Source organism: Zeus faber (genome assembly GCF_960531495.2).
Source record: "Zeus faber genome assembly, chromosome: 6".
In the NCBI taxonomy this organism is placed as follows: Eukaryota; Metazoa; Chordata; class Actinopteri; order Zeiformes; family Zeidae; genus Zeus; species Zeus faber.
Window position 1 is genome coordinate 28,248,552 of NC_137201.1, and position 12,649 is coordinate 28,261,200.

General features: G+C 41.5%; 1 protein-coding gene across 1 annotated transcript in view; it reads right to left on the reverse strand.

Moving 5' to 3' along the window:
- kitlga (kit ligand a) overlaps window positions 1-5,062 on the reverse strand; it is a 29,983-nt gene extending 24,921 nt beyond the window's left edge. Inside the window, exon 1 of the mRNA XM_080002402.1 lies at window positions 4,814-5,062. Coding sequence (XP_079858528.1) covers window positions 4,814-4,828 — 15 coding nt within the window. The 5' untranslated portion in view covers window positions 4,829-5,062. The remainder of the gene's footprint in view (window positions 1-4,813) is intronic.
- Between the last annotated feature and the right edge of the window lie 7,587 nt (window positions 5,063-12,649).

The following is a 12,649-nucleotide window of genomic DNA, read 5'->3' on the forward strand; positions in this document are numbered from 1 at the left end:
AAATTGCTAAAAAGTCATACAGACACAGCAGAAACTAAATAAAAAGAAAAAGAGGAAGGGAAGCCGGCGTTCATGACCTCAATTTCAGGATCGCTTCATAAGAAAATCTCATTGTGCATGCAAAGCTGACCTTTAACGTATCAATGGCGCCAAAAGTGGACACAAGACTAGTATCCTAATACATCAGCACTTCTTCCAGAAAACACATTTTTGTGCAACTCTGTTGTGTGTATCTGGAGCGGTTTACTCAGGGGGGTTAACCCCCCCCGTTGACCTGAACTTATAAAAGGGGTTAGGTTTACATAGACGTTACTTACTTCTCAAGTAATTAACAATCTTTGATTTAAAACCTTTTTTTGGGCTTCAGGACGATGGGACAAACTACAGATCTGCTTTGATGGCTGGGGCTATGGGGCTGTTTTTGTTTGGTGCTGGAGAACTTCTGATGGAATCGCGTCATTTCTGGCGGCATCCTGGTCCTACACACCACTTTATATCAACTTTTGAAAATGCGTCATTCCTAGGTTACGAAGGAGGCTTCATAACACCTAGAGTAATAATAATAAAAGCAGAATAATCTATTTGGACTAGAGGGTGTCGCGGCAACAGCCTCCTCATCCCTCACATTCGTGCAGTCGCTCTTGCCCCAAGTTGCAAATGAGGCCCGACAAACTTTGTTTAAATGAAAGATTATTTCTTCCGAAAAGAAACTTTGCAGCAAGGAACTGGATGTGGCAATATTTTCCTAAAGCCTATTTAACACACAATTTAGACCATCAAACAAAACATGTCATCCTTGTCCATTGCCCAGAATACATTTCTTTAAAGAAAATAATAATACTAAACTGCCCACACACACGAATGGGGAAATGGGGAAATTGGATGGCTGGAATTACTTGGACATTTATTAAATTTGGCCGCACGAAAACCTCCCTAAATCACGTCTGGCAAGCGAAGTAAAGTTCACAAAACAAACGACTACACAACAAACCCAGGAAACACCCCCACCACCAGACCCCCCAGTCCCACCTGTCCACCCAGGATCCAGTCAGTTATTACCAGTTGTTATTCCTTGTTATTCGGAGGCATTGATCTTCCAAAATGAGACGAGCCGCAGCGCCGTTTGTTAACAGTGTGATAAAGTGTCCTGGGACATAATTCACATCCCATGATGCACTCTGATGATCTGCTGCAGACTCCTTCCATCTCCTTTTCGGGTGGAATCAATGCTTGCGTAACCATGGCAATTACAAAATAACAATAATAATTATTTCACTGTGTCTGATTGATCATTGCATCATTGAGTATTGTTTGATAGTAACTAACCTCTTAAAAGGGCAAATTAAAAGTTTAAATTCTGAGGGACTTTGAGGCCATAGAAATTGTCTGGACAATGTATTTTTAAATATGTAATAGTGTTTTTTTTTTTTTTTTACTGTTCTTGACATTAAGTACAAGCTTTTATTTTAGCTGGTTTTGTTTTTGGACATTATTTATATAGTAAATAAGTAAGTAAATAATATTAGTCTCATGACGAAAAGTTGTTTGTTGTGTTTTATTTACAGCTCACTTTAGCAAATGGATTTGGTGTCTACTTTTACAGAAACCCTTTGAATATATCACTTCCTATGTTGTGTATATATATATATATATATATATATATATATATATATATATATATATATATATATATATATATATATATATAATTATGTGTCAAATTACAGTTGTAAAATCCAAACATTTATTGCATGGTGGGTGTTTCCATATTGCACCGGCTTAAAAAAACCTCTTTAAAAAAACCCCAAAGAGAGACAGTCGGTAATGTCACTTGTGGTAAATGTCAAGAATTTGGCCCCTGGAGGTCCCGGTGTGGTCTAATTCTGGCCCGGGGCTGCAAAGCAAACCAGGAACTCCCTTTTCGGGGCTCGACCGACTGGATTATCAGTAACAGATTACCAGTATCAAACAGCAACCTGTTTCCTGCACAACCTGCTGGATTATAACTCTATCACCTCTATTGCCTATAAAATGTACATCACTTTACAAATTCCAGATGTAAGTACAGCAGCTGTCACACGACCCCTGAAGAAGTACAACAGATACGTTAATTTAAGGCTGCTGAAGCTACAGTAAATCCCAAAAAACATGCACTGATCTTCAACGCCCCCTCTCTGTAAATGCATGAAGAGAGATGGAAGCGGCATCCTATAACTCTTCCCATTTAAATGTATACACACACACACACACACACACACACACACACACACATGGTATGTCCAAACCTTGAAAGACACAGTTTTTGCTCTTGACATTGGACTGAAATGAAGATACCTTGGAGGTAATTTGAAGTATTTTCTGTACGACAACCTCCCCAAACGAACCCAGATGCTTTTAATTTCTAGGGAATGAATGAAGATGAGCGGATGGGAGGAGGTACTCAGGAATACATTTGGTATTTTATTTTCAGGTTGCATAAGTTTAAAACACAGACTCTAAAGCAGAGACTATAACATTAAACCTTAAGCGCAACATACCTGCAATTAGATAGATGGCTATCTGCTGGTTATGTGCCGACACACACTCGCAGACACACACACACACACACAGACAGACACACACACACACACACACAGACACGCACCCACACACACACACACAGACATGCGCACGCACACACACACACACACACACACACACACACACACACACACACACACACACACACACACACACACACACACACACACACACACACACACACACACACACAGATCTGATATTAGATTAGGCAAGGTGATAGGGGGCTAAACCCTATTGAATCCCCCAAGGGATCAATTAAGTGTTATCTTATCTTTATCTTCCAAATTAAGCACCCCCACCCCCCCATCCCTGATCACACCATCTACTTCATTATCGTGAATCCATGATGAACGAAAGCAACAAAGTTGTCAAGAGCAGAGGGGTAAAAAATGCAAATGCGACTGACAAAGATCCTTGAAGTGATCCACTCTATACCAGGAGTCAGTGGTTGCTTAAAGACATGGAAACGGTTTGTTGTGCGTGATGTTGGGGCTATTTTCAAAGTGAATCTCAGTCCACAGAAGCAGAAACACTCGACGCACCCTGAGCACATATCAGGCACCGAGTGGCGTCTCTATAAACCGCTCTCAATTATACAATACATGCCTGCTTGTTTTTTAATCGCATAAGCACATCATGTAATTGCCAAAGTTAATATGTAGTACATGTATTTGCCTGTATACATTTGTATAATTCTTTCAAGGCATTCCTTCGTGAAGTGGTTTGCTCATTTTAGGCCTAGCCCTGCTGTGCAAATCCTCGAACTGCGTATTAATAAAAACAAAAACAAAAACAAAAAAACCTTTGTCAGTGCATTGAGTGCATTAAATTTGTTTCAGCTTCAGTAGTTGATTTCAATAGTGGACACTGTCAGAGTCAACACAACACTCTTCCTGCAAACAACAACACTTCAGCCTTTTACTGAAAATGTCGCTCGCCTGCTGCTTCGTGGCTTCTTAATAATCAGAATAATTGAGTTTGTTTTTTCTTAGTAGTCATTGCATGTATGCTGATTTTATTTTACTGTTTTAAGGCCTAAATAAACGACTGTCATCAGTGTTGCCCTGCTGGCCACACCCAGTTCAAAGTAGTGGGGCTCAGAGATCTCCTGTTCTCAGAGACCTCTTCTGGCTAAAAAAAAAACACACTTTATACAAGCTGCGAAGGTGGAAAACACTGGTCTAAAATATATATTTCTTTAATATACTCACAAGACACTGTGAGCAGGTTTGTTTTTTTAAATATATTTTCCCTAAATATGAATCAAAATATATTCTGCTACAGTGCAGTAGGTGCAGAGACAAGTTGCATCTCCAGCTACGCTTCGTCTTTTTTTCCCAAAAAGCACCATGTGCTGTGTCCACCATGTGTCCCACGGTGAGACCTGTCTCACCCTAACCCGCATAGGATGGAGGAGCATGTTGCTTCAACTCTCATTAAAAAAAAGGTGCCATTCAGATGAACACAAAGCCAGACCGCATCCATTACATAATGAAAAGACACCACTGGCTGAAAAAAAAAGGCGTAATTTCAATGCATATTACTTAAATATGCCTTCATAACAAAAACCACCGACATGAATAACTGGTTGTCATCGTCTAAACTGTGGGAAGCGAACAGTCGCGCCGGTGGCAGAAGCTTAATGTCTTATAATGGGGTTGATAGACAGAAAATATAAATCTCTTTCTCTCTCTCATATATATATATATATATATATATATATATATATATATATATATATATATATGAGAGAGAGAGAGAGAGAACTCTAGATAACTATACCCTGCGTATGATTAAATTACATTTGTTCAATCAATTGTGTGTGTGATTGTTTCCAATTAACACATTGATTAAAAAGTGAACATCAGCCTTGGCCCCCGATATGAAAGGTTTTAATTAAAATCAACGCGGTGGTTCCATATAAAACCGACAGAAAAAAAAACCCCAAAAAAACAAAAACGGAAAAAAGACGCGCTGACGCCAGTCCTATCCCTTCCATCCCGAAAACCCTATCGCACGCTTTAATGTGTGTGGAAAGCTGCCCGACGGTACATTTATGAAGTGTATCTGTTAATAAAGAGACTGACGTGGGTCTGATCGCTGCCTCCGTTTCTCCACAGTCAATTAACACACTGTGACACTTCACACAACTCGACGACGAAAGATTAAACGATTAAATGATTAAAGATTAAATGTATTTTCTGCGTTGTTGTTTTTTGGGGGTACTTACTTTTGACTTCTTCATATGGAACGGGAGGAGTACATCCAACTGTATGCGAAAGCCTATTTTATTTTACTTCTTCTGTGGGGAAAGAGGTTCTCATCATCCCGAGTGCACATATCCAATGCCTATAAGTCAGAAGTATCCAAGCAGGAAAAGGAACAAATCTTGATTGTTGTTTTGCAACTGCAGCCGATAGCGGCGTGTCAGTGATCAGATCATCGAGCTGCAGATCCACGCACACACGCACCCGCGCTCGCAGTGAGACTCGGACTGAGCCGCAACGACGGGACAGCCCTTTATACTGCGTAACCCCGAGGAGCCGCCCCCCAGCCCGCAGCCGGCTCCATGCGCGTCCATCGCCGCTGCGGCTGTCTGTGTGCAGCCTGCACGACCCCATGCACCGACGACGACGGTGCATTGGCTCCACCCAGCCAGAAACGCTACATTAGCGACTGGATTCTAAAAGATGTATGTATTTCTCAAAAGACCAGTGGTGGAATAAGTACTCTAATAGTATAACCTTTGGTTTTTTTTTACAGCACCTTTCATTCTCAACATGTCAAAGTGCTTTACATTAAAATAGGGCCATCAGGTAGTGACAGACAAACAAGCACAGCAAAATGCATTGACAAAGTGCAGTAAAATTAAGACAATGAAATAAATTACAGACAGGGTTAGAATAAGCATCTTCGATTTCACTATCACAAAACCCAAAATAAAATAAAGCCATTTGCTAACTTTTCTTCCTTCCGTTGTCTTTGTCGGTAATAACTGTTTATTTCCAATCCTGTTCCTAGAATTGCTTTGACACATAGTTACGGCTAAGGCCAGTGAACCCAAACGCAAGACGGAGACAGGAATGGTGGTAAATATGAACTGGGATTTATTGATCGTAACAAGGGGGTAGAGGCAGTGGCATCACTGGAGAGTGACTGAGGAAGTCTCCCCCGTTGGGCACGGTTGTGCCCTGACCGTGGAGGGGAGATTACTCTGAAGAGCCCGGCCGTGGTGTCACCCCCTCTGATGGTGTCACCCGGTGTGGTCTGCACCACCCTAGCGATGCCACTGGGTAGGGGATGGCAAGTGAGGCAGGCAGGGAAGGTTGGGCGGGCAGTGCAGGCAGGTGGATCAGGTAGGACAAACAGGTGGGGAAGGTTGGGCAGGCGGGTCAGGCCGGCAGGGATGGAAGGTCGCGCAAGCGGGGCAAGCAGATCAGTCAGGTCATGCAGGCAGGCAGGGAAGCTCAGTCAGGCAGGGCAGGCAGATCAGGCAGGTCCGGCAGGCAGGCAGGGAAAGACGGGCAGGCAGGGCAGGTAGACACGGCAGGTTGGACAGGCAGGGCAGGCAGGTAACTGGGAGAGAGTGGGTAACTGGGACAACAGGGATATATTTCAATAAAATACTGAGAATATTCTCACTAGGAATAAACACAGAGCAGACGGGAGCAAGACTAACCTAGTAGTTCTAACAACAGAAGAAAAGTTGGAGTTGATACTGTTCATTGTCTGGTCATGAGTACATGGGGCACAAGTGAATATGCAAAGTAGTTGAGGTGAATGACTGCCCCAGGAGAGAGCAGGAGAATGCAGCCACTCCCACCACACATACCACCAGACAAACACAGGCAGGGGAGGGAGAGGGAGGGAGAGAGAGTGACTGGCCGCAGGCTAGGTGGAAGAGGAGGCAGAAGTGGAGGGTGTGAAACACAAACATTCACTATGGCTTTCAACTCTCCATTAAAAAAAATACTTTAACAAAGTATTTCCAGATCATACACAATGACCTTTATCACCATAGCTTTCGTACACTGTTGGCCATAAATCACATCCTTATTTTTCCCTACCTCCCATGTCTTACCTTACCTCAAAACTTTCTAAAACTCTTCTTCTTCCCTTTTACATGCTTTCACTTAATTACACAAATAAAAATATCTATTTAAAAACAGCTAAGAAGACTAATTGAAGGCTGAGCTAAAAATAAAAGTTTTAAGCATTCACCTGAAAGCACCTACAGAGTCTGCCTCTCTAATATTCTTTGGTAGCTTGTTCTATAGTTTGGGAGCATAGTTAAAAAAGGCCGCATCTCAAATCTTCTGAGTGGGTTGTTCTGATTTGACCCAGGGATTCAGCTTATCAAGTCTTGCAGAGTTCCTCCCTTTTGGCTTCACCTTTTCAGGTTTTTTACTTAAAAGTAGAAGTACAAATAATCTGAGATAAAATTACACTTGTACACCAAGTACTTGCTGTTAAATGGACTTAAAGTATCAGTCAAGTCAAAGCACTTGAAATATCCATTTCCGGTCAATAACATAGCCAATAATGTGGCACAAAGTGTCATGCTCATGCATATGGTGATTATCACTTACAAACCTGTAGTATATGTGGTGTCATAGTAATAGTAATAGTCATAGTAAGGATAGGGACGTAATGAATCACTGATGAGCAATCTTACATCAGCAGTCTGACAGATCTAGTCCCTGATGTCTACTCTTTTAGAAATGCAGTAGAGTGAAAAGTATATTTGAGTTGAAATGTAGTGGAATAAATGTTGACACAAAATATACTCAAGTAAGTACAGATTCTTGAAAAAATGGACTTCAATCTCGAAGACTTCTGTTTTGTTGTTTTCGGCGGCCACTATGTCGAAAAAAGCAGAAATTGCAAGTGTATTTTCTGGACCTCACTTCCCAATGATCCAAACAATGTGACCTGTGTCATGTCAACCAGTTGGTAGTTGGTTACTGCTGGGTGATGTAGAACTTCTGATTTGAATGCATGGCGGTAAAGTTGCCACAGACATCCGGTTCTTAATATTGCAAATGCAATGGCTTTGTGTTACCTCATTCAGCGATATATAGTGACTTAACGGACATGTATTTAAATAAAAATCTTTGAGATTGGCATTTTAAGTACAGCAACAAAATACTTAAAATAAATAAAGCCAAATACGTCCCTTCAGTTATTCCTGCCTGGTAATAAAAAGTTAATGCATGGGCGAAATGCTCTTTGGCCCAAAGCAATTAATTACACTTGATAATGTGATTGTAGAACACTCCCAACAACAATGCTTGAACATTTGGCTTTAAGTCTGTTACAAATAGCAATGATCTCTGCTTGCATGCTCAAAAAGAAAATTGTTCAGTGGAGGCACTAATGTCCTGTCTTTGGTGTGGGTGAATGAGTCAGGCCACAATGTGAGTCTCTATGCAGATGTGGATGGTGGTTTAGTCTGGCTGTCTAGGCTGCAACATCAGGAATTTATCCCTCTGTGACCCCTTCTTGGGTTTTCCTCCTTTCTTGGTGGTTCTTCTGGGTTTTTTTTTCCTTGCCCAGGTAGGGGTTAAGACCAGAGGATGCTAATGATTTCTACGTTAAACGCGAGGACCTTTGCAGAGTGTGCCGTGATTTAGTGCTACACAAATAAACTTGACTCAACTTGACTTGACAAACTTCTCACCGTCCCTGCAAGATACTGACATGCAGACACAGGACAAGGATCAAACATTTCTTTCAACAGGTTTCAACTTCACCAGCACGCTGAGAAAATAACGACTTCAATTCCAGTGAGGTGGTAGGCCTACAGTATTCATTACACGGCACAATTGAACAATTTTTTTGCGTAGAAAAACAATGATAAAATAATGATCCCCTTCCGACAGTATTACATGCTTCTACAAGTTGTTGAATTGAAGACGTGATAGATGGAGAGGCAATATGGAAATGCCCAAATGGGAATCAGGGAACCATGAGGCTTCTTAGCATCTAAAAGGGTTTTCTGTGTAAACCAACATTTACAGATCATTACAGTAGAGGCTCTGTCAAAAAATGGGTAAAAAAAAGAAAGTTTAGCAATAGAGTTTTTCAAACAGTGTAGTGTGTCACTGGGAAAGACCCATAGAAATGGCCAAAATAAATGTTAAAAGGAGCGTCTTGTTTTCTCAGGTCAGTTTGAGAGAGCCTTTTGTTAGTTGCACTGGATTTGCACCTCATTTGACATTGCTTCCCAAACAAGCGATGCCTTCCTTCCTGTTCATTAGTTCTACACTTAGCTACACTAGCTTTCGTGTTAGAAGACCTTTGGTTACCCTTACGAAAATTCATGATGGCTTGCTATGGTTTTTATATAGTCACCTTGATACTTTATGGTAATTATGATTACTCTGCTCCTTACCATGGTACCACCATGGTTAATCTATATAACTTTAAGGCAACCATGTCACTGCCATGGTTAATCTATGGAACTTTATTGCTACTATGGTACTACCATGGGTTTACAATGGCACCTTATGGTAACTATGGTAACAAATGATCAACAGAAGTTCAAAAGTAAGGTATATAATAATGTCAGGTATATAATAATGTAATAATAATAATGTAATAATAATAATGTATATGGAATTTTTAATGTTAAATTATATCAGCCAAATATATATTTGCGGTGTGGGGATGGTGTGGTTTGAGCAGCCACACCTGTATACGTAATTGTGGCCCAGGATCAGTGGGGCTGCATATCTGTCGCTCGTTGGTTGGTCTAATGAGCAACAGGTAAAACCCCTATCCCCACACACACTCAGGAGAGGAGCCCTTGTCATGACATGTGTCTATCTGCTCCTGGGCTAATTCCATCCAGCCCACTCTCTACAATAAACTGTCTGTCTGAAACCTTGTCGTCTGTGTCTCTTTGTCGGAGGTCCCTGAAGATGCCACTTGGATGGCATGTGGTAGGTGAAACTGCCACAGTATGAATGTTTAAAATGTATACATTTAAATTCTGTAACCACATAACCACAGGTTAAACGATGGTAAACTATGGAGCACCGTAGTAAAGCCATGGTGGAGATACTGTGGTAATTGGCTGAGGGACCCCGGATTTTACTTAGTATTTTTAGATTTATTTTCAGTGACTATAAAACAATTATATTGAGTATAAAACTTACTCTTTCCACACAGTTAATTTACAACACGAATAAAATGTGTATATATTTCAATTTCTACTTAAGAAATTCTAGTTCTCGCTGAATCTTATAATTACAATGTGGAAATGATAACAGTTAATTTAATATATTTTACTCTACAAAGTTCTGGGCGCTGCACGCAAAAGGTCAGCCTGCGAAGCTGTCCATGGTCCTGCAGGTTCGATGCCATCTGTGGTTCAATGCCAGTTTCAACCACTTTATTCCTATTCCCTATAACTTTTATTTCTTTTTTCTTGTGTGTTTTGAAAACCACAGACTGTTGAGCTTTCCGCTACCCTCTATGCCATGACATTAACAAGAATTATCATAATAATATAATTTAGACATCACTGGAAAGTCTGGGCGTGACACCGCTTAAAAATGCGCTGCAGTTGCACCAGCTCTCTGAAGACGATCACACAGCGGAGACTTCTCTTTGGTCTCTCACAGTTACCACCAGGTCTCCGCAGATGGTTATTGCATCCCTCTAATTGCATGTGGTTATTAGCGCCGGTGTTTGTGTATTGGACGCTATTTGCAATGGGGCTCATTTGCATAGATAGGGCCAAATGTTGCACCAAAAGTATGCATAAAACCTCATTTAAATATGCGCAAATCACACTGGTGCACCGAGACGCTATTTGGGTGGTAGCGCAGTTAGCAGTGCATTCCACCGTTTTCGGGTGCTTTGTAAATTAGACGCTTGTTTTTTCTGATATTTGTACCGGTTTAGCGGCCGCAAAAAAGCGACCGCTTTGTGAATTCTCTCCTCAGTATCTATCCATTAATACTCAAGATTCTGACCCAAGACTTTGAGGTCAACTGCAAGTGCCACACCTTCACCATACTCTAGAGCAGCAGGATGTCGGGGTTCCTATTCTTTCCCCATGTCTTCTTCTTGGTTTTTTTTTCCCCTATCTTCCCCTCCCCTCCTGTGTACGTCCTGTCCTGAGCGTGGTCCTTGATCCTCCCTTGACCTCTCACCCTCACAGCTGCGTCTCAGCCACAATATCAAGCAGTAGTACTTAACCCCGGGAGATTCACATCATTTCTTGCCAGATCTACTACGCAGATCTTTTACCTGTCAGCCTGTCGACAGCTTCAGTCTTTGGTCTTCAGACTCCAGTCTTGGGTCTCTGGTCTCCAGTCTCAGACTGACTTGCATTTCATTTAAGGGTTTTGGACTCTTTTCGTGCGATCTTTTCAATGGCAATGACATAATAGCCACACAGCCCTGACACCTATGCCGGGAGCAGAGTGAAGGAACAACCTGCAGCAGAAAGACGAGGTGCTGGTACTAGAAAGTTACTTCTTGCTTCATAAACAACTTGAGTTATTGTCTGAATATAATAAACAACTCATCGAGGAGCCCGTTTAGCGGCTTGCTAATAAAACAGACAGTTTAGAAAGAAGTGTTGCCTAGCACCCGGAAAAACATAGCCATCGACAGGCTTTGAAAGCAGCCAAAGTGAATCTCAGATAATCGCAGCCTTAAATAATACTGATCAAGTGGTTGTTAAGGATTGTTGTTGTAGTTAAGGTGTGATTCTTTTTAGTAGACTCTCTCTCATCCACCCAATTACTTTATGTAGTGGGCGCAAATTATTTGTTATTAGTCCATCCCTCTTCCTAGTTTGTTTAGTTTTTTGTTGTTTTTTTTGGATTTCTTCCACATCAGGAATGCAACGGGTAATTTATGTGAACTGACAATGTTTCACAATCATTGAGACAAGCACCTGTGTGAGTGCATGCACACTCACACACACACACACACACACACACACACACAAACACACACACACACACACACACACACACACACTCACACACACACACACACACAATGTATCGATTGTGTCTTCCTAGGAAGAAGTCTTTTGTACCATGGACCTGAAATAAACCTCAATAATATAGGCAAATCAAAGTCAACCTGATTTCACACTCCATCCATCATTATGAATTGTCTATAATCAGTTTTGTAACATGGGACATAATGAGCAGCTTTCTAAACTCTAAAATGCAGGTAAGGAAATATGGAATGCATTCTGCATTAAAAAAAAATGATGGGCCTAGGTGCCCCAAAGGCAGAGAAAACAGTGATGCCATTACAGGTTGAAGTCCTGAGGACTCCAGTATCGGGGAGTTCAGGCTTCCATGCCGAGTGAACTATTGAAAGCGGGCCAGGGACCTGTCCGCAGATGTCGGGAGGGTGGCCGCTTCCGCCCTGCCCCGGTAGACAACAAATCCGGCTGCAATGGGTTTGGGTGGGCACCCCCCAGTCTCAAGGAACGATGACGTGAGGGAGAGTGAATGCTGTGTTTGGTTGAGGTTTTGAAACACCTCATAGTTGAATGTTGTTATGGAGATGGTTTTTCACATCAATGGTCATTTTTGCAAAATAATCCTCAAGATCTGATCATCCTGTCGGTGGTTGTTTTGCGATTATGACTTTACTTAACTAATCAGCAGGAAAATGCTTTCTTGTTCAAGCCGATGGCTGCATTCTCTTTGGAGAGCCAGCTGATGGTACAAAGGCACCTTAAGAGGAGCATCATCAATCATGGGAGATGGTAGTTCAGAAAGATAAAAAGAGCAACATCTGCAGTTTTTAGGTTAAAACCTTGAACCTGTTTATCTCAGTTCCCCCATCTGGTGGACTTTCAGAAAGTCAACTAAAGTATTAAACTACTATTAAACTATATATACGGCTGCTTCATAGTTCTACTTTGTAGTTCTGCATCGAATATCTGCCGTAGGTACTTTGTGGGTGTCTATACCGGTACTTGTATTTATGGTTCTGAGTCTGTGATTATGCATGTAGACTGGCGAAATGCTACATGGCAGGGTCGAGTCTATTTTAGCACAGATGCAATAAAAATGGAAGTTAA